This window comes from Sorghum bicolor, chromosome 9 (genome assembly GCF_000003195.3).
Source record: "Sorghum bicolor cultivar BTx623 chromosome 9, Sorghum_bicolor_NCBIv3, whole genome shotgun sequence".
NCBI classification, from domain to species: domain Eukaryota; kingdom Viridiplantae; phylum Streptophyta; class Magnoliopsida; order Poales; family Poaceae; genus Sorghum; species Sorghum bicolor.
In genome coordinates, this window is record NC_012878.2 from 51,121,583 (window position 1) to 51,141,313 (window position 19,731).

The 19,731-nt window shown below is 43.5% G+C and overlaps 3 protein-coding genes across 5 annotated transcripts; all 3 read right to left on the bottom strand.

Moving 5' to 3' along the window:
• On the bottom strand, window positions 1,392-7,468 carry LOC8058530 (protein transport protein sec24). Of its 2 annotated transcripts, XM_002441134.2 has the most exons (14): window positions 6,988-7,468; window positions 6,840-6,911; window positions 6,429-6,482; window positions 6,141-6,316; window positions 5,873-6,059; window positions 5,578-5,723; window positions 5,347-5,501; window positions 5,152-5,233; window positions 4,954-5,069; window positions 4,300-4,395; window positions 3,581-3,704; window positions 2,852-3,117; window positions 2,341-2,555; window positions 1,392-2,115 (listed from the first exon to the last, which is right to left on the bottom strand). In XM_002441134.2, exons 1-14 carry the CDS (start codon window positions 7,313-7,315, stop codon window positions 1,889-1,891), a joined length of 2,244 nt encoding a protein of 747 aa, XP_002441179.1. In that variant the 5' UTR covers window positions 7,316-7,468; the 3' UTR covers window positions 1,392-1,888. The 2 variants fall into 2 exon arrangements, with proteins under 2 accessions (XP_002441179.1, XP_021303501.1); XM_021447826.1 differs by having other exon boundaries at window positions 5,873-6,316.
• LOC8058531 (glucan endo-1,3-beta-glucosidase 14) lies at window positions 9,784-15,381 on the bottom strand. Of its 2 annotated transcripts, XM_021448289.1 has the most exons (4): window positions 15,112-15,381; window positions 12,738-13,792; window positions 12,551-12,622; window positions 9,784-10,107 (listed from the first exon to the last, which is right to left on the bottom strand). In XM_021448289.1, exons 1-3 carry the CDS (start codon window positions 15,236-15,238, stop codon window positions 12,572-12,574), a joined length of 1,233 nt encoding a protein of 410 aa, XP_021303964.1. In that variant the 5' UTR covers window positions 15,239-15,381; the 3' UTR covers window positions 9,784-10,107; window positions 12,551-12,571. The 2 variants fall into 2 exon arrangements, with proteins under 2 accessions (XP_021303964.1, XP_002441180.1); XM_002441135.2 differs by lacking the exon at window positions 9,784-10,107 and having other exon boundaries at window positions 12,323-12,622; window positions 15,112-15,380.
• On the bottom strand, window positions 17,480-18,908 carry LOC8058532 (ferredoxin-6, chloroplastic). The gene is made up of 2 exons (XM_002441136.2): window positions 18,612-18,908; window positions 17,480-18,276 (listed from the first exon to the last, which is right to left on the bottom strand). The coding sequence occupies exon 2, from the start codon at window positions 18,235-18,237 to the stop codon at window positions 17,749-17,751; it is 489 nt and encodes a 162-aa protein (XP_002441181.1). The 5' UTR covers window positions 18,238-18,276; window positions 18,612-18,908; the 3' UTR covers window positions 17,480-17,748.

The following is a 19,731-nucleotide window of genomic DNA, read 5'->3' on the forward strand; positions in this document are numbered from 1 at the left end:
AAAGAGTTTCTCGCGGAAGAGGAACACACTGAAACTAACTCAGAAATCGGTGAGGAACATCAGTCATGATTGATAGAGTTTTGAGTGCCCATCCGGCAATCATCCCCATACATTGCGTGCCTGACCACGTCAGCTTGATCATCTTTCTGCAGATGGTAACTCAACAATGACAGCTCCTTGTTTCTAAAAAAAAGCACAAAACCATAAATTGTGGCATTCATGAATCTATTTGATTCGTTACCACAGGTTGCCATGTGACTCTGAGGCATGTTTGGGACTGTGTATCTCACGTTGCCAAACGAGTCACGATTCTTATTACCGCGCCAGACTCGACCACCGCGAAAATGAACAATGAACATGATTTTACGTATCGCAGTCGCAGCTCTCTCGTCGCTGCTCGTCTACTGCACCGTGTGGTGCCAGATCATCAGCGGCCTGCAGATCATGGTCTCGAACAGAATCTAAGGTGCTGTTTGGTTGACACATTTGTAACACGATTTAATTATATGGGTATCAGATGACATACGTCAGATCACGCTGGGAACTCTCTGTATTCAAACTAGTTACCGTTCATACTTGAGTGTAAATCATTACCGTTAACATTTGCATTACACTTAGTCTCCATTTGACACAGCTCAACTTAAAACAACTTCACCAATAACTTATGCATTGATGAGAGTGAGCTGGGATAAACTATTTTTTCGCTTCATCTCAACTCATGTCTTTATGAGAGACATATAAAAGCTGTATTTGAAAATAAGTGTTTGAAAAAAAACTCACAATAGCTTTTGAAGTTGTGCCAAACAGACCCTACTAAACCAAATGGCTTAAGTTGTGACAAAAATAGAGTATTTCAGTTGGTAGCCAAACTTTAGCTAAGTTATAGCAAATTGAGTATGGTTATTGTTTGAATTGCTAACGCAAATGCAGCCTAAGGTTTAATGATACATCGGGCAACTGGTAACATTGACCCTAGTTAACCTATATATATGGTTCTTGTCGAATGGTTTGTGAGCTATGAAGGACCAAGAAATCTTTTGCACTTTTAATGTAAAAAAAATCAAGTGAGTCCATCTTGTATATGTCGCATTGCTCCATCAAAATCGAAGGTCGCTAGGAACCCTTTGTCGATCTGCTCCGAGGGTCGTTTGTTACCTCCATGCGACGATCTATTGAAGAGCGCAAACCAATATCCAAAAAAGAAAAAGAAACCAACCAACCACTAATTACACTCATAAAACCCATATGAGAAGGGAAACAAAGCAAGGAGACTGCGTGGAAACAAATCAGTCAACAATCTTTCTGCCATGGCTTATCAGCTAAATGAACAAGGTAAGCCATGGCAGAAAGTATTGTTGACTGATTTGTTGTAAGAGAAAAACACTACTAAATGGCTGACAGATTCGGCTAATAAGCTCAAGCCAACAAGGCTACGCGTACATATGACCATAGATACACATATTTGACAAGTTCACACATTTGCTTACCTGGTTTGCAACTTGCTGGATCAAAGTGATACAACCATAAAAGTTGTATGGTGGATGCAATTTACTCAGAATAGACAGCAGCACTGGTATCCGCCAAAATTTGAATTCTCCCAAAATTCAGATAACCAGGTTCCCACGGTGTATTGTTGTAGTAAAACTCGTCTCTTTTAGCATGGAGAGACAGACCTGGTACCCCTGTACCAGAAAGGCTTCTCTGACATCAATTCTAAAGCAGTTATTGACAGAAGTAACTATATATCAAGTGGCCTCCTTTTATTATTCATTGACATTGTTTCTCCATTTTGGCTATCTAAGTTTCAGTTAACTACGATGGCATTAACTAAGGTAGCATCCTAGTCAATACACTCTGCAGCTGAACCAAAAGTGTGATCGAGCTGAAACTAACTTCCAATTTCTTCCTGGATGATCTCCCCTGCAACATTCCTCACGCTCTCACGGAAGGCTACAAAACCTGAACCAGTAGTAAAGCCTGATCCATCAACATCTTGCTCTTCAATGAGATAGCTCTCAAACAATGTTGAATCATCTTTCCCTCCATGGATGAATGTAAGCTTTGGGGTTATACATCTGTCCTGCTTCAGTCTATTGATTGTTGTTCTCAAAAGACCTACATGGTATGTAGAAAGAATCAGCAGCTGAAACAAACAAGTACTAGACTACCAGTGCTTCTATCTGTGCTCTCAACAGCAAAAGGAAGACTTTCAACAATATTATTAGCCACCACTACACCAAACAAAATATTCTTTGGAGCTTTAAGCAATTCTTTTTTTTTTTGAAAGCATATACATACTACTCAAAACATGAACAACAAAATGCAAAACCATGTACTTACAGTCACGGGGTGGAGGAAAAGGAATTGAAGGATCAGCAGTTGACAAATAGTAAACAATAAGGTTGGTAAATGTGTCGAGAAGAAATATTGGACTTTCGCTCATTATTAGAGCAGCACGGCTCAGAGTGTGTCGTGGGAATGCTTGCTTGTCAGGTGAGGAATACGATACTAAAACTGGATATACGGCTTTAGCTAGAGAAGATGGCTCCAGTGCACTGCAAAAAAAACAAGGCTCAAACTTGTGAATTTGGAGTTAGAATATTTGTTCACATTAGTTGAATACAGGATAAGAGATCGTCAAAGCAGGAATGGTCTAAAATTTTTTGTTCTCAAAGTGAGCAACTCAACATGGAATGTTTTACATATTTTACATTTGTTTAAGAGAATTACGAATAATATTCTAACTAGACAAGTCTTCTTTGGAGTAAAACTAAACAAAGTTTAATATAAGGAAAATTGTGTGCAAGATATGCTGCAAAGCAGAACATAGCAAATTTAAAACACAATGAACCTGAAAAGGCATTGTAGATATATCCTGTAATCTGGGTGTACGCCTTCTTCATGCAAGCGAAGAAGAGGGCTTCTCAACAATGCAAAAACAAGTTGAGGTATCGTTTGAAGCTGTGGGCACTGTGAGAAGTCAATGTCAATGCTCGATAGCGGAGTTCGCACATCAGAGCTCAGAGCCTGATTATACCGGGCTGCAAGGAGGGATAGCCAAGCATGCACTTGATGCCTGCCTTCTCTAACACCTTTATCCAAAGATTCTAAAATAACCTGGAAACAGTGTACAGCGGAAGATTTAGTGCATATCAACATATGTAGATGAACGAGTGGAAGGATACAGCTCCATTTACCCAAAAAAAAAAGGAATCATAGCATTTTATTGCCTTCTGTCAGAGTTTATTTAATTCTTGCCAATATGCAAACATCTAAAATCATTGACTAATCTGAGGACATTTTTTATTAAGAAAATCCTGTTGATACTACCAGTTAAAGATCAGCAAAGGAGAATCTTCCTGACAGAAGGTTCACTGATCCTTGTTCCAAATTAATTCAATGATATCACAGAATTTCTAATACTAACAACAAATCTTGATATTAATCACCTCTAATCAATTGCTGTAAGCTGTTTTTTCTATTTCAATTCATTCTGGATGACTTATCGAGGAGTACTTAATTTAAACAAAAACAAACATAATATGATTACATTATGTTACTGGAACTAACATAAGTTTACCTTATGAACAAGGATATGCAGTACAACCTCTGGATCTACACTGTCATAAATTTCACTGATATTACTAGCTGGACGATACTGCAATGTTCTTATTCTCAACCGCCTCTTTAGACAGAACTTGTAACTGCAAAGGTATAACATTACAAGAAGAGAGATGACCTCCAAGGATAGCAACAAAATAAAACTGAAGTAGGCAAAATTGTGAAAAGTAAGGATGTTAATATGATTCACTTTATGTACTGTTCTCTTGTTGAGTTGCTGAAATTTAATACGAGTAGTTGCAAAGTCCAAAAAAAAAATGGATAAAAAATATCGATAGTTCAAGAGAGAACGCATGTAACAGGCTAGTTATCAGTTGAATAGCCTGAATATTAGTTGGATCAAAAAAGATATTGATTTATTTTTTATGGAAAACTTCATGGAAGGCCACTTCTCTGCATACTTAAAATGTATAGATAACAAATGCAGATGTATTAAGGATAGGGCCATAGGGGTATGTGCAAGCCCAGTGACTAAAGAATTCAAATTGTTTATGGTCCCTGATACATACAATTGTTTTATTAATGTGCTAAGCTTGATGAGTGCCAGCTAACTAGAGAAAATTTCTGCTTGAAGTCTTGAACTATCTTTTCCACTGAACATGAACACAGGTATAGTAACTGCAAGGCGTGCAAGAACCTTGTTAACTATAAGAAAGCAATTTTTTGTCTCCTATGTACCTTGCAGATGATTGTGAACCATTGCCTAATGTCTCCTTGACAGGTTCAATCACGCTGTACTGAAAAGCGATCTGGACAACAGCAGGATCTGTGTGCCTGTAAATATACTCACATTAGTTAACCACCATTAACACGTACTCCCTCTGTTCCAAATTATAAGACGTTTTAGCTTTTCTAGATACATTGTTTTAACTATGTATTTAGACATAATGAATATCTAAGTGCATAGCAAAAGCTGTGTACCTAGAAAAGTCAAAACATCTTATAATTTGGAATGGAGGGAATATGACACATGGTCATCAATTAATGGATCCAGCAAACAAGGCTACCATGCCTTCATATATATACATTTGAGGAAAACTAGGGCTTCTTTTTTAACTTAGTTGCTATTTCTTGTGAGGATTTTCTACAGGTAAACAGCTAAAATGCACATTTCATTTAACTACTATCATGCTCATAGAAATTTGCTTCTTCAAACTGCTTGGGCAATGTAGCTTCATTTAGTAGCACACTAGTGCAAACTAGATTAAGTGCAACAAGAAAATTCTGCTTCTGGTAGTATCTTCCTTTTAAGAGGAGATCAAATATCTCCTTTAATAAATACATCATTTAGTAGCAAGTAACCAATTACAGGGTTAAGTTAAAACAATATACCTGGAGAAACCGTTGTTATGGGCAAACTCAAAGTCATAAGCATAAGTGGCAAATGAATCACAGCAGATGATGTGTTGCACATTTTCATATTGAGGGTCAGGGAAGAAATGCCCATACTGTCAGAAGGATGAATGTATTACAAATTGGCTACACGTATATAATAGGATTAAAGTGAACATAAATAGCTTGAGTACTTACAGAATTGCCTGGTTCAAAATCTGAAGATGTTCTGAGCCTTAGAACACAACCAAATGCATAGGGTCGACTTAGCAAGCGGTATCTGTTAGTGGGAGTTGCAAGAAAGGAAGAAAAGACCATTCACATTTATTAGGAAATTTGGTTGTCAGAATTTTCTGAATAGAACACATAAAATATTCATTCAATCAAGCATACATGTCTTGGGGAAGCGTTGAATCGTCTGTATTTGCATAAAGAAATAAAGATCCACCACTTTCAATACTTAAAAACTTCAGTGAAGCCAAATCAGTGTATTCATCAGTTACAGCAAATATGTCTACGCATACTCCTGATTGAACAGCAACAGCTGCCTGTTTCAATTTTTCAGTAAGATCAATACATGGCAGAGAAAGTCAAATCAACTGTAAATTTTAGACTCATGCTTACTAGGTCTCTGTAGAAAGGTATCTGTTCAGGGAGTAATGCAAGGTCAGCATCTACCCCTTTACTAGCATATTGCTCCCCATATCTCCTGGTATCTAGCAGACCAGCTCCATAATCAGGAGCACCAGACAGAAAAGCAAAAACCCGAGCTGCTCCCCAACAAGGAACAAAAGTCAATTCGGCATAAGGATACTGGTAACTAGATTGTTTGCAAACATACATCATCTTATAAGTTATAAAGGTAATTGCCTGATTGACACCAGATATTTCATAAGCTATGGAAAGTGCATTGACCCACCTAAAGCAAAAGTAGAACCATATTCTGAACTTAGGTACTCAATTAAAGCAGACATGGCTGTCCCAAAACCTCGTCCTCCGAGCAAAACAGTATCCTCTTCCTGCCCAGAAGCAGCACCTCTCTCCCATGAAGATGTAGGTCGCAGTGTCTCCAGAGCAGCAGCAATTCGATCCTTGCATGTGTCAACCTGCCCATAAATTATCTTGCCATTAGGCAATAAGTTCATGTCTAAATCTCTTTGTAATTCAGCTGTAGTTTTGTAACATACTGGAGCCAAAAAAGAATGTAGGGGCATGGCATCTTCAAGGGCAACAGGCAGGCCATCTTCTTCTAAGTCCGGAGGAATAAAAACATTTTTTACGAGTGGAATCGGACCTTGGACATCATACAACCCAATCTTGTGGCTGAATGTCATAAGCCCAAATAGGGAGCCCGGAATAAGAGCTGTTGCATGGTGAAAACCCAAATGAAGAAGGGTCAAACTGAATTCACAAATAACACAGTTATTCGATGAACCAAAAAATTCAGGAAGTTCAGAATGATCAGAATTCCATACCTTCTAAGGCCGCAAGAAGCGCACTCTTGATGAGTTCCAGGAAGTCTTCGGAACCTGAAAGCATTCAGAGTTGGCAACAATCAAGTCCCAGATTACTTTATAGCACATCACACAAGATCAACAAATAATCCAAAAGGAAAATTTGCTGTGTGCATGATTAGCATTGAATTATGTGCCAAACCTAGGCAATTAATTTTCCTCTTTATGTTTTGTTGTTTGCTTGAAATAGACGAATGTGAGAATTTAGCAAGGTCCATTCATTGCTTTGTGTTCTTTTTATCCCGAAAAACATACTATCTTTTTCAATCTAGTTGGGTTCTTTGGGTATGACCTAGAATTCACATACGAAGGTAACTTCCCACATCAAACGGACTGGGATAGAATTCCATGATCGGAATGTACTGGACTTACATGCGAGATCCACTGCGGCCACATAAACAGGCAGCGCCTGCACGCCATCTCCTCCACCCTCTGCCTCATCCACTGCACGTATTCAACCCACAGATCAAAATTCAACCCACATCACGCCGGTGGGGCAGGCAGCTGCGTGTTGTGCTACCTGGGATCTCGAGGTCGACGAAAGAGGAGTTGAGCTCGGGGCACGCGGCGGGTCGCTGGAACCGTCGCTCGGTCTCGTCGTCGAATCCGTTGAGCGTGCCGCAGAGCGCGCAGGTCCAGCCCCAGCGCTCCAGATCGCAGTGGCTGCTCAGGTACGCCCAGCAGTGCTCGCAGCGCGGGACGCGGTCCCCGCCGGCGCCGGTGGTCGGCGGCTGGCCGCGCTCGTCGGCGGCGGCGAAGGGCGTCACGGCGACGCCCCACTGGACGGCGCACGACTCCAGCGCCTCCGGCGTGGCCGGGAAGCGGGAGACCGTGGCTCGCACCGCCATGGCCGAGGCAGTGGAGGGACAAGCCTGAGATTTCCGGAGGTGCGATGCCGACGGGGAAGACCAGCCGGATCAGCGGAGGAGGCGAGGGGCGCGACCGCGCGAGTCGTCGGGACTCGGGAGTCGCGGCTACAACAGTCTGAGTGTCTGACACGCTGGGGCTACACATGGAGAATGGAGATGGATATCTGCGTTTTCTTCACTGGTCAGAGATCTAACCGTTCATGCGCAATCGGACGCTTGTCCGGGGTTTAAGTTACGTCACCAAGATAGCACACACCCACTGTTTTCTGCCGGCCCGCAGCTGAAACTGAAACACTGACGTCACACAGAAGACGAACAGAAAATCTTCGACTTATGTCTTTGGCAAATAAAAATTACTCCGTATGGTGTGAATGAATAAACCAATTTTTAGAATTATCTTACATAATATATATATATATATATTTACTTAAACTATAAAAAAATATAAATCTTTGTGACACCAAATAAACAATTATAAAAATATAGTTAATGATGTATCTAATGATACTAATTTGGCGTCATAAATTTGGACGCTTTTTTTTATAAGTTCAGTCAAACTTAAAAACTTAATTGGAGATAACACTAAAAATTGATTAGCTAAAATTAGTAATAGCCAGTGGATTTAAGCAGATTTACTAATAAATATGTTAATTATTAGCTTGAAGGCTAGTAACTGTTAATTCCTTTACCTTACCTGGTACTATAATATATAATATGGAATCTAAAAATGAGTAGTACAGTAAAATAAAATATATAAATGAAAAAACCGTGAAAATTGTTGTGATAACATCTCTTCATGGTTTTATAAAAATGAAAAAAATTAATAATATGAAAACGATATTGGTCAATATGAGAATTTCCATACCACTTCCACACTACGTTTTTTTTTACTTTGGCTATCAGTTTTGTCTTTGGTTAGTTTGCAAGCGGTTTTCATGTATGTATGTTTGATATGACTTTTTTTTATTAAGCCGATGGAGAAACCCAAATAAAAAACTATCAAAGAAAGACTCTAGGCTCTTGACAGCAAGAAAAAACCTAAATACTCCATCTATGTGAGGTATTGCTCTTGACATAGTGACTAACAATAAAGTTTTTGGGTAGATGAACGTTGGAGCGTATGTGCGGAACTAGATCCTCTGTTGTAATCCTTCTCGACTTTCTTCTACAGTAATCCTCTGCAGCTAATACAATAGCAGGGATGGATGACACGTGGTCACACTTATGGGGTTTTTAAGAGCGCAAAGATGTATTGAGGTCTTGAAAAGTGGTGATATAGATCGTGTTGGTCATGATGAGGAGCTCGACTGTATATAAGCCAGGGCGTGGAAGTCCTTGGTATAAGTTTCTTCTGTCTTCTTTTCATTCCCAGATTCCCTATAAGGATTTGTTTGGATACACATGACTGGTTACTAGTTAGGGCTATAAAATTAATCCGAATTAAATTAGCTAGTTAGTCTTGGGTAACAACTAGTAATAGGTTTAGCTGACAAATTCACCCACCTATTAGCTCTCTTGTTTAGATGCACTAGAACTAATTTTAACTATTTTTTAACTAACTAACAATTAGCTCTTGTATCAAACAGGCCCAAGTTTGAGCTCTCCAATCCCATTTCTAGAGATCAATTTATAGTGGGTTCGTGACAGCATGGCGCTGACATGTATACCTCACATGTGTTCTACAGTATATCCTATATATGGACTTGTATTCCTTCCTTTTAGTTCAAGACTTCAAGGACAAGTTTTTTTTGGGGGGGGGGGGGTGGTGTCTATGTGAGGCAATAAAATTTGAGAAATTTTGAGGATTGAAGTTTACATTTACACGAGTGATCATAACCGGCTACGGCAAACCTTAAAAAAAAGTAGTGCTATTATGCTATCATTCCTTCACCCACACAACACTAGTATAGTGCCCCGTGCTAACCCCACGGTTTTATTCCAGAGACGCACATGAAAATACCAAACGGCAATATTTTTTGCTAAAAATAAAAATCTGCATGCATCCTTTAAGCCAAGTAAAGGGGTAAAAGACCAACGTTAGAAGAAAAAATAATTCTTTGACCAAACGTAACCAAAATGACAAGTAGAAACTGAAAATGGGATGTGCATAGTCTCTATCACCCTTAAAAACTGATCCATTCCAACCCCACCGACCTAGAGCCTGTGTCGTGGAACTCCAGGGATCCACATTGGCTGTCTATGTGCCCGCTTGTGTGACAGCCGGGCCACCTTCACTAAGCTCATCCTCGTCGTGCCGTCCTCGAAACGTGACACCATTTTCAAGTTTTATGCTAGCTGATGAAGCCTTTAAGATAGTTCAATCCTGTTATAAGTAAAAAAAAAGTCAAAGTCACTACCACCTGTTCTCCTAGTCATGCTCAATAAAGAGGCAAAAGAAACCTGATATATAAGTCAGAAATGGAGCAGCAACCATGAAGTCACAACGGTTGATTTGTAAAATGTTGTTTGACAACTAACTGGAGCCACAAAAACTTTGGCATGAGCACAACTGACACCGAACAAAAAGGACACTGAGAAATCTGATGGACTTTATTAATATAGCGAAAGAACAAAACAAAACAAACACCCGACGATCAATTCAGTCACATGCTCGCAGCTCGCTTCATCTAGAGAACTAATCTGGGCACTTCTACATTCTATTCCAATTCAACTCATGCTTTCAAAACTTTGCAGCGGCTCTCTGCATCTAGAAAACTTTACAACCTTACAATCCAATCAACTGATAAAGGGCACAAAAAATCTTGATAAACCTGCACATAAAGTACAAGAAGCCGTGAGATCACTGTCAAAACTTTTCGGTTGTGTCAAACAGAATGAGGAATAAATCAACAGATGACCATGTATCATATAGACAGAGAGCAGTAGCAGCAAACAGAGAAGCATTGATCTTAGTTTGACCTAATTAATTTTGTTTTGTAGACTGGTAAGTTCATTTTGAAAAGTTAGTTAGTTTGGACCTCTCTCAGTAGAAAAAAATGCCCTGTTCTCAAGGTTTTAACGACAACAGCAAGCGTTCAACGGCAGCAGACCCCAATTTGGCCAAAGCAACATTTGCTTCTGAAAAGTAGCTGTCAAATCAAATGGAAGAAGCATGCTCTAGTCTCGCCCAATCTCGTTCCCTCCTGTGCTAATTCTTGTTCGATTCTTTTCTAGATGACGCGAGCAAGGCGGGTCCTCTTCGGTTGGTCGGTGTGGAGCTCTCAGGGCTGGCATTGGCAGCGCAAGCAAGAACTGATTAACCATCGGCCTGCCCCTCCCTGTCGTCCCTGAGGGATACGCTGCCTGAAGACAGCCGTCGTATGGCGCGCCGGAGGTGGAAAAGGCCAAACATGTATATGTTGCCTCCAGATTCAGGATGACCGACCACCTAACATAATGGGTCAACAGAGGTTGACAAACTACTCGATTCCATGGCTCAAACTTTTCTCAACAAAAGTCAGGATATCATAACTGTATGAAATACGTACTAGCGTACTGTATGACCTGGTTAGAATAACCTTGCTACTTATTTGTACTTGAGGTTTTGAAAATCGACTTTGATGCTCAGCCGATCGATGACCTCCAATAGCATCTAAAGGGTATGATTCTAAATTTTTGGGCAGGTCTTATGGACGTTAAAGACCTTATGCTAAAACATGCAGTGGCGGATTCACAAATGGTTTAGGATCGGGGGCTAAATTATTGAAGGCTAGAAATTTACTAGCATTACACCCTTTAGGCCTTGTTTGGATGTTGTCGGATTCAACTCAATCCACATGTGTTGGAGTGGATTGAGGTGGAATTTAGTTTAAATTCCACTCCAATCCACCCCAACATATATGGATTGATGTGAATCCGGCTACATCCAAACAAGGCCTTAAAAGGGTAGGAATTTAGCTAAAATTCAATCACAGAACTGTTAGGAGGCGCTGAGGCTATGTTGAGTGAGGCTAAAGGCTATTTGCTTGAGCTCTTTTTGCACTACATAGCAGAGCTGTTACTGAAGATTTTGGGGCTACACCTCGAGCTGCAGCCCTGGCAGCCCAGGTGCTAAATCCACCCCTAAAAACATAAGAAGCGTTCAAGGTTAATAGTGGCAATGAGACTAGTTTTTAAAAATGACCTGTGGATTGGTCAAAAACAGCTCGACCCCTTTGAACATATCGTTTAGAAGGGCAGTGAAATTTGGTCTCCTTAGTTGTCCATCAATTTGAGTAAGAATAAGGATAGGTTTTTTGTGGCCGTTGAGGAAAAATGGTGAATTTTCGACTCAATCTTTATATAGGGAGATCATGAAGGAAATGAATGGTGGAAAAGATTCGTTTTGAAAGACAAAGCTCCCGATTTTCCTCGGATATTTAAAAAGAGGGATCTTATATTTATAAAAGATAAAGCGAACCAAGCTAAAGGAGACAGTGAAACCTCTCTTTTTCGAGTGTCGTATGATGATGATTCTTGTGGAATGCATTGTTCATCACTTTCAACCACCCAAAAATAATATTCACATGTTTGGCTCGTGGCTTAGTAATTTTATCCCAAGTTTGAGAAGCCGGATAATGTTGGTTTTGCTGGTGATGTGCTGATTTTTGTGGTTGAATGGAAATGATATAGTATCGGATAAGAAAAAATCTAACTCGTTCATACAGGTAATTTTACTGGAGGATGATGTTGAAGAGAATGGATGCATGTGCTTGGAAGTTATGTTGTCAAAGGTTTTTGGAAGAGCGGGTTGGAAGCAACAGAGAAGTTTGTAGATCTTAAGTGTCTTTGTTTTTTAAGTTCTGTGATGAGTTTGTCGTCCGTGTGTGCACTCTTTGGAAGCAACAGAGAAGTTTGCAACAGAGCGGGTTGTAGTTTCCGTTCTTTTTCTGTATTGGTCGGTTGTACCGATTCATTGGTGAATGTGAAAGGCTGAAATACATTTTATTCCTTAATCTAAAATATATATAACGAGAAAAAAAAGTCTACCATGACACCAAACAGAAATGTATAATTGAAATTTCTTTTTTTATATAAAAAAATATGCATTATCAAGTCAGCTGAACAGGAAGTACTGTCACATAATTAAGCTAATACCTCAAGTCAGACTATTATGGGCTCTGGTAGCTAGTATGATGGCCAATGAAGGCACATATGGGGTTAGTCAAAAAAAAAAAAATAGCAATAGTCGTTCGCAAAAAAAGAAAAAGAAAAATAGCAATAATCTTCACGCACGGTACTGTGTAGCTAGGATGGTCATAGGAAGAAGCCAGCGAGTAGGACAACCACCGCCATCTGAAATGTAATCTGCAACAGTGATCACAATGGATTATTAAGCTCCTCGTGATGACGACAGAAATGTAATAAACTTGATTCTTATACTAGTTAATTTAGCCAATGATAAATCTCAGAATTTCCTTACCGCCGGCAGCTTGGAAGAAGAGGAGTACGTCGGCGATGATGGGCTGAATGCCGCTCCGTCGAACCCGAGGTTGTACACCTGGGTGCCGTTGGGGTAAAACAAGCCGTAGTTCCTCTCCGACGTCGGGCCGGGCTTCATGTCCTCGTTGAAGAGCGCGAAGACGAACACGTCGACGGGGACGCGTGGCTTGAGCGGCGTGCCCTGGCCCATGGCGATCCTCTTCATGAGGTTCCCGTTGTAGGCCGCGGCGTTGGCCACGGTGGCGCCCACCTCGTCGTCGTCCCCCTTGGACGGCCACCCGGTCTCGGAGATCCTGACGGTGAGGTCCGTGTGGCCCATGGCCTTCATGGCCGCGTACACGGCGTCGATCTGGGCGTAGAGCATGTTGTCGTAGGTGAGGTTGGTGTTGGGGTCCACCACGCCGGCGTTGGGCTCGAACAGCACGTACGGCAGCGACACGGTCCCGGGGCTCGCCTTGTAGGCGAAGAACGGGTACGCGTTGATGAGGAACGGCGAGCCGACCTCGGCGTGGAAGTTGAGGATCGGCTGGATGTACTCCGCGAGCTCCTCCCGGAACGCGCCCGACGACGGCGGGTAGCTGCTGGCGAGGATGTTCACCGAGTGCGCCGTCGAGACGTTCACCTGCCCGGCGAGGCCCAGCGCCACCACCGCCTGGTACACGGCCTGCATCGCCGGGAGCAGGCTCTGCATGGCGGCCGTGTCCTTGCCGGAGAGCACCTCGTTCCCGACGGTGATGCAGGTGATGCGCGTGCCGGGAAGGAACGGCTGCACGTGCTGCGCCACCCAGGCCCGGGCCTTGCGCGCGTCCGTCAGGTTGAAGAGGTCCTCGTTGCCGACGATGAACTCCACGCCCGTGCCGGCGAACGCCGTGAGCACGGCCGGGTCGGCGTCGTAGAGCTTCACGCGGTTCACGTTCAGCGACTGCAGCAGGCCCGACACCTGCGCCGGGTGCGGGAGGTTGTTCGCGATCTGCCCGTAGTTGATGCCGAACTTGAGTGGCGCCGCCGCTGTCGCCGCCGACGCAACATTGATGGCTGCAATTGCAATCAGGGTCGGGTAATTAAATATTCAGATTTAAGTTAACGACGACGTACATTGCTGACGAAAGAACTATATTGTGAGATGTACGTATCTCTCATCGCATCCTAGTTAATATCCTTGCTAGTGATTTTTTTGTTTGGCGCGAACCTTTCTAGTGATAATTAGGTCGGCATGATATACTAGTTCTCCCTCCATTTCAACGACATCAATGTATCAACGACATACAATATTGCTGACGAAACTATACGTACTATATTTCATCCTAATTAAGTTAATCCTAGTGATAATTGGGTCGGCAGAGTAGTACAACTGATCTGAATGAAGAACAAAAATATCAAGGGGTTCCTTTCACAGTTTCACACGTAAACAGGCTTGTTGTGGTGCTCACTATGGGTAGGACGGACGTCGATTTCACAACAAGCCGTGCGCCACAGCGGAATTTCATCAGCATCGCATGCGATCGTGTGGAAAAATTCAAGGAAATGTCAAATCAGGCATACGTGATTTCAACAAGGGGGCTCGCGCGTATGACGTGGACATATTTAGGACTTGTTTAGATGCACCCAAAAATCCAAAAATTTATAAGATTCTCCGTCACATCGAATTTTGTGGTATATGCATGGAGCATTAAATATAAATAAAAAGAATAACTAATTACACAGTTTATCGGTAAATCGTGAAACGAATCTTTTAAGACTAGTTACTTTATGATTGGACAATGTTTGTCAAATAAAAACGAAAGTGCTACAATGTCAAAATTCAAAAAAAAAAAATTGGATCTAAACAAGGCCTTAATTCTTTTGCCTGTCAAACCCACGTCGGACGGACCGGCCGACTGAAAAATTAGCTGAAGTAACCCACGAAAAGGACCTCGCGATGCAGCAGCTAGCAATGCTCGAGGAGTCGAGGCCATTATATTGTGGGAAAAAAAATAGAACAGCTGTTTTGCTCTACGTGATACACATACAGGAAGGATGGTCTAATCTAGGAGTACCATGGTAAACAAAGGATCAGGAAAATATGAACTCAATGGCTATAATTCCCTCCTACTAATTAACTGATAGGAAACGGAGAAGCAGCCAGTAATACTAACAGATACAGAAGGAAAATTCAAATTTGTTTCCATAATTCCATGCATGCATGTGGCCTGCCAATCAGAATTCATAAGGAGCGCGAAATCTCAATCTCAATCTCAACAATTCCGAAACCAGGAACGCATCTACTCCTAACTACTACTACTGCAAAAGCAACGCCGTGGACATGAACAGCGAGAGAACAACGCGTGCTCCGGCGCTAGCACCCGTACACGCACCTGAGAGGAGCGAGAGCAGCGGCAGCGGCAGCGGCAGCAGGAGGAGGAGGACGACGACGACGCAGCGCGGAGGCGGAAGCGGGGAGGAGCGCATGGTCACGGTGCGGTGGTCGTCCGCCCGCGCCATGGCTCGTCTGGGGGCTCGCTCCCCCCTCTCGACGCTCGGCCTCCCTCTCCCTCGTGCCTGGCCTCAGGGGCAGGCGATGCGGGCGCGCGCTCCGCTCCTCTGGGCCGGGCCCGGTCGGGTCGCGCTACCCGAGTACATGTACACCCCTTGCTCTTTTATAGTCGTGGACTCTGCCTGGTCTGTCATACATACATGCACTTTCTATGTATGTATATGTACTATATACGCTCCAGGTCACGAAAAACGCATCGCTTTCGGAGACGGCTGCTGGTCCCAGGCACGGCCTGCCTTCCGTGGATAAGCAAAACAAAGAAGGCATTCCAATAACAAAAAAAATCCAGTGGAAAATTCATGTATTCCAAATACTCCCTCTGTCCACAAATAAGTGCACATCTCATCTCATTTTTTAAGAAGTCAAATATTTTTAAATTTAACCAAATATGTATAAAATTATACTAATATTTATCATATGTAATATGTATAATTAGATTGAACATGAAATATATTTTTATAATATACTTATTTATAGCTACAAATATTGATATTATTTGATATATTTCTAGTCAAAATTTAAAAAGTTTGACTTCTCGAAAAGTGCATTTATTTGTGGACGGAGGGAGTAAATGTAAAATCTTCTATTTATTTCGTTCATTTTAAATTGTAAGTCATTTTAATTTTTCATATATATTGATTTCACCACTTAAATTGCAAGTCATTTTAATTTTTCATATATATTGATTTTATCACGCACTTAATATACGTTATGTCTAGATACAGTGCGTATGCCTGACATATGACGACGGAACAGTGAAAGGCTCGTGCCTGCCGTGTACGCTACCCCGTACATCGTGCACGCCGGAGCGCCGGCCGCCGCCGGCTACTACACGCGCACGGTGCTGCATGGGCCTTTCGTGGCGTCGTCGTCGTCGTTAGCTTGGTTGGAGTTGGCTTCGTTCGTTCCGGCGGCGGGCAGCAGGAGCGGATGACTGCTGACAGGTAGTGGTCGCTGACCAAGAATTAAAGGCTCCACGTCATCCCGTCACGCCTGATGGTGGCCATGACAGCGAAAGCTTGCGTCTCTGATCTCAGGTTCTTGATCTTTTTGTAGACGCCAGCACGGTCGCCAGGAAAAAATCTTCTTTGTTTGGCTCATTACTTCATCAGGTATGTAAATATGCGAACATAGTTACTGAATGCGACTGTGAATGCTGAACATTCAACGATCGGCAGAATGGGAGGAAGAAGCCAGTTTTCTATACCTTGTCGGATCCAAGCTATAATTAAGATTCTTGCTTTGTTGCAGGGTTTAAAAGTCTGCATTCCTCCAAAAGGACACGTGGGGCATTGATTTGAATTGTAATTTTGATGTACCTATTTATTTCTCTCTCCAGCATTTTTCATTCTCATTGTGTGTTCTTTCTTTGGTTGTGAGCAAATGTTCGGTGGATTGAACAGACAAGATGCGTCAGCGCACCGTGAAAATGACAAGAAAAAAAAAGAGGTGTGTTAATGGCTTGATGCTGATCTACAATTTGGATGATGCGGAACGGAAGCGATTGCTGTTGCGCTAGCGGTGCCGAACTGCGCAGATGAACACTTGAACAGAGAGCAGTGCCGACTGAATAAGTGGAGAACGCATATATATAAACCTGTTCGCTGATCTGACATAGCTGAAATTACCGTTAACTGATTTATTGTGAGAGAAAAACACTGCTGACTGGCAGAAAAAGTACGGCTGATAAGACAAGCGAACGGACGACAGATCAACACGCACTTAGTGAGGGTAGCTCAGCTAAATATAACATATATAGCGCAGAGGACAGACAATATATATATCAACATCCTGCATCTGAGCTCTGAACTTCTGAAAGTCTGAATTTGTTTCTGAAAACTGAAGGTGAAAAGAAACATCACATTAGTAAAGAACAGTTTAAACAAATAACATCATACATTCAGCATTCAGAATTTTCAGAGGTTCCACGTACGTTTAGACTTCACTTTAGGAAAGGAGTAATCATCCATCCAGAGAACGCAATGGCTCTGGGCCCAAATAAAATGGAGATACTTATGTTGCTGAATCGTTATGAGTTATGACTTATGACCGACAGTGACATAGTGCGCTCATCTGGCAACCCCCATATAATAGTTGGGCTTCCATCTTGCAACACTAAGCACCAACTTTGGGCCCAAAATGACCTCCAAATCGATGTGGAAACTGAAAGCCCGAGCCAAACTAGCCAATTGAACACAATGCCAATTTCACAAGTTCTCATATGGTACATTGCCATTGCTGGTCAAATTTGCAGTTTGAATTGCGAAACCATATATTGCCATAATTATTGTCACAACTCATATACCATAAATTCATCGAAACGACCACCGAAACTGATGACAAGAACTAGTCCATCTCAACAACGAACCCCCCGTTCCCCTGTCATGGATGGTGGAACCTCAACGAACGCGGCACCATTGGAGCAAGCAACCACAGATGCATAAGCAATTCAAAGCCTCTAGTACAGCTCCTCCTCCTTGTGGGTATGGATGACGCAGTCCGCCTTGGGGTAGGAGATGCAGGTGAGGAGGTACCCGTCGGCCATCTGGCCCTCGTCGAGGAACGACCCCTCGGACTGGTCGACCTCTCCGCTCGACATCTTCCCGGCGCAGGTGGAGCAGGACCCGGCGCGGCAGGAGAAGGGCAGCTCCACCCCGGCGTTCTCGGCCGCCTCGAGGATGTACGTGTCCTCGGGGGCCTCGAACTCCTGCTCCGTCCCGTCCGGCCCCACCAGCCTCACCTTGTGCACGGCCGCTGCGGACGCCGCCACGAACCTGCTGGAGCTGGACAGCCGTAGTAGTATCCCTGACGCGTGCGGCGCCTGCTGCCTCGTGTAGCTGACCAAGGAGACGGTCTTCTTGGCCGCCGCCGGAGCGGCGGCGGTCTGGTGGTAGCTTGCCCCGGATTTGGGGACGGACAGTCGTGGGACGGTGAAGGCAGTTGACATCTTTGCTGGACCGGTGATCCCGATCGATGGATTGGATTACTGGCAAGAAAGCACAAGGAATATGATGTCAACTATCAGATGACTAGGAAGGTACATAAAAATGCAGATGGAATTCGAGAATTCGTATGACAATCTTTGGCAATTATCACCGGTTCTTACATTTAACTACCACGACGTGACAAGACTATTACTACGCTACGAGTAAAAAAATCAACACAGCAACAGGGACAGATCCGGAAGGCACGCCGCGCCCAACGTCAAAGGCGGAGCACAAACAAAAAGGGTGGCATCACAACGGACGGCGCGATCTACGACTACAGGGATCCTGCCGCGCGTGCGATCAAAGGTGACGGACGGGTCGGGGCGATGCGTACCTGGCCGGACGAGACGGAGCAGTGGTCGGGGACGCCGGGACGGGGCGCGGCGGCGGAGGTTCCTAGACGAAGCGGGGGCCGGATCGTGAGGGGGAGGCGGTGGTGGCTGGGTGCCTGGGTGGATGGATGCTGTGCCTGTGCAGTGCAGGGGCAGGGCACACGCACGGCGGCTTTAATAGGGGCAGCGGCGTCCTCTGACCTCTGGCTCTGGCCCTGGCCCGCCTGCCTGCCCGTCCGGCTCGGCGGCGGCTGGAGGGCTAGCTCCGACCCCAACCCCAACTGTCACTGGCCGCGGCCGCGACGCCTCTGGGGCTGTGGCCTCACCTGTGACCTGTGGGTCGGCAGGTAGTCGGCACACGGCTGGCACCTTGAGCGAAAGGCCGTGGTGCGTGGTCGTGCCGAGAGCCGATGATCACGAGGAGCTGGGTGCTTATTCTACGGTGTGATGAATGATGATGATCGGTGCGGTTTCGGGGATCCACGAGGACGTCTGATTCGCGGGTCGAGTCATGAGCCGCCGCCCCTTGGTGGGGATCAGGGGGCGGGAACGGGATCAGCACAGCCAACTCATTACTGACACCAGGGTCCCACGTGCCAGCGATGAGGTGTGGCACAGAGCCACGGACGCACAGTGGAGGGGGCTAAAAAAGAACAACTCCTCAGGGAAGATGGCATGATCCTCAACCATGTTCACAGTTTACATAACTTTTTTGTAACGAAATTTTTGGATAGTTTAAAACTGTTTAGCACTGCTTTTTTTTTCACTTCTATCTTTCTTATTAGGATCGAGATTCTTATCTCAATCAGGTGATCAAAAGAATATATATATTTTTTTGTTTTTTAAAAAAGGAAACAGATACAGGTGTTGACAAAGAAAAGTTCATCTTGGATTCCTTGGTACACTTGTCCTCCTTGTACCTGTTGCTGCATGCCTGTATGATTGGGAACTGAGACATGCACCAAAAGAGTTCACCAGCACAGCAAGCAAATGAGAACGAACCCCGAAAGGGCGTCCTTGCTCAATGAATCTGGTGAGTCAAATGAAATGGAAGCAATTCGAAAGAGTTCTAGGTCCATATCTATATCTATACTTATATCTATATCTCTATAACCACGTTAA

Coding starts and splice junctions, on each gene's coding strand:
- LOC8058530 (XM_021447826.1), bottom strand. CDS start 7,315: ATGGCGGTGCGAGCCACGGTCTCCCGCTTCCCGGCCACGCCGGAGGCG. Junction 5,502..5,577: donor TACCTTTCTACAGAGACCTA/GTAAGCATGAGT, acceptor AAATTGAAACAG/GCAGCTGTTGCTGTTCAATC. Junction 2,556..2,851: donor TATCTACAATGCCTTTTCAG/GTTCATTGTGTT, acceptor TTTTTTTTGCAG/TGCACTGGAGCCATCTTCTC.
- LOC8058532 (XM_002441136.2), bottom strand. CDS start 18,237: ATGTCAACTGCCTTCACCGTCCCACGACTGTCCGTCCCCAAATCCGGG.
- LOC8058531 (XM_021448289.1), bottom strand. CDS start 15,238: ATGGCGCGGGCGGACGACCACCGCACCGTGACCATGCGCTCCTCCCCG. Junction 13,793..15,111: donor GCTGCTCTCGCTCCTCTCAG/GTGCGTGTACGG, acceptor TTGCAATTGCAG/CCATCAATGTTGCGTCGGCG. Junction 12,623..12,737: donor CTTCTTCCAAGCTGCCGGCG/GTAAGGAAATTC, acceptor TCACTGTTGCAG/ATTACATTTCAGATGGCGGT.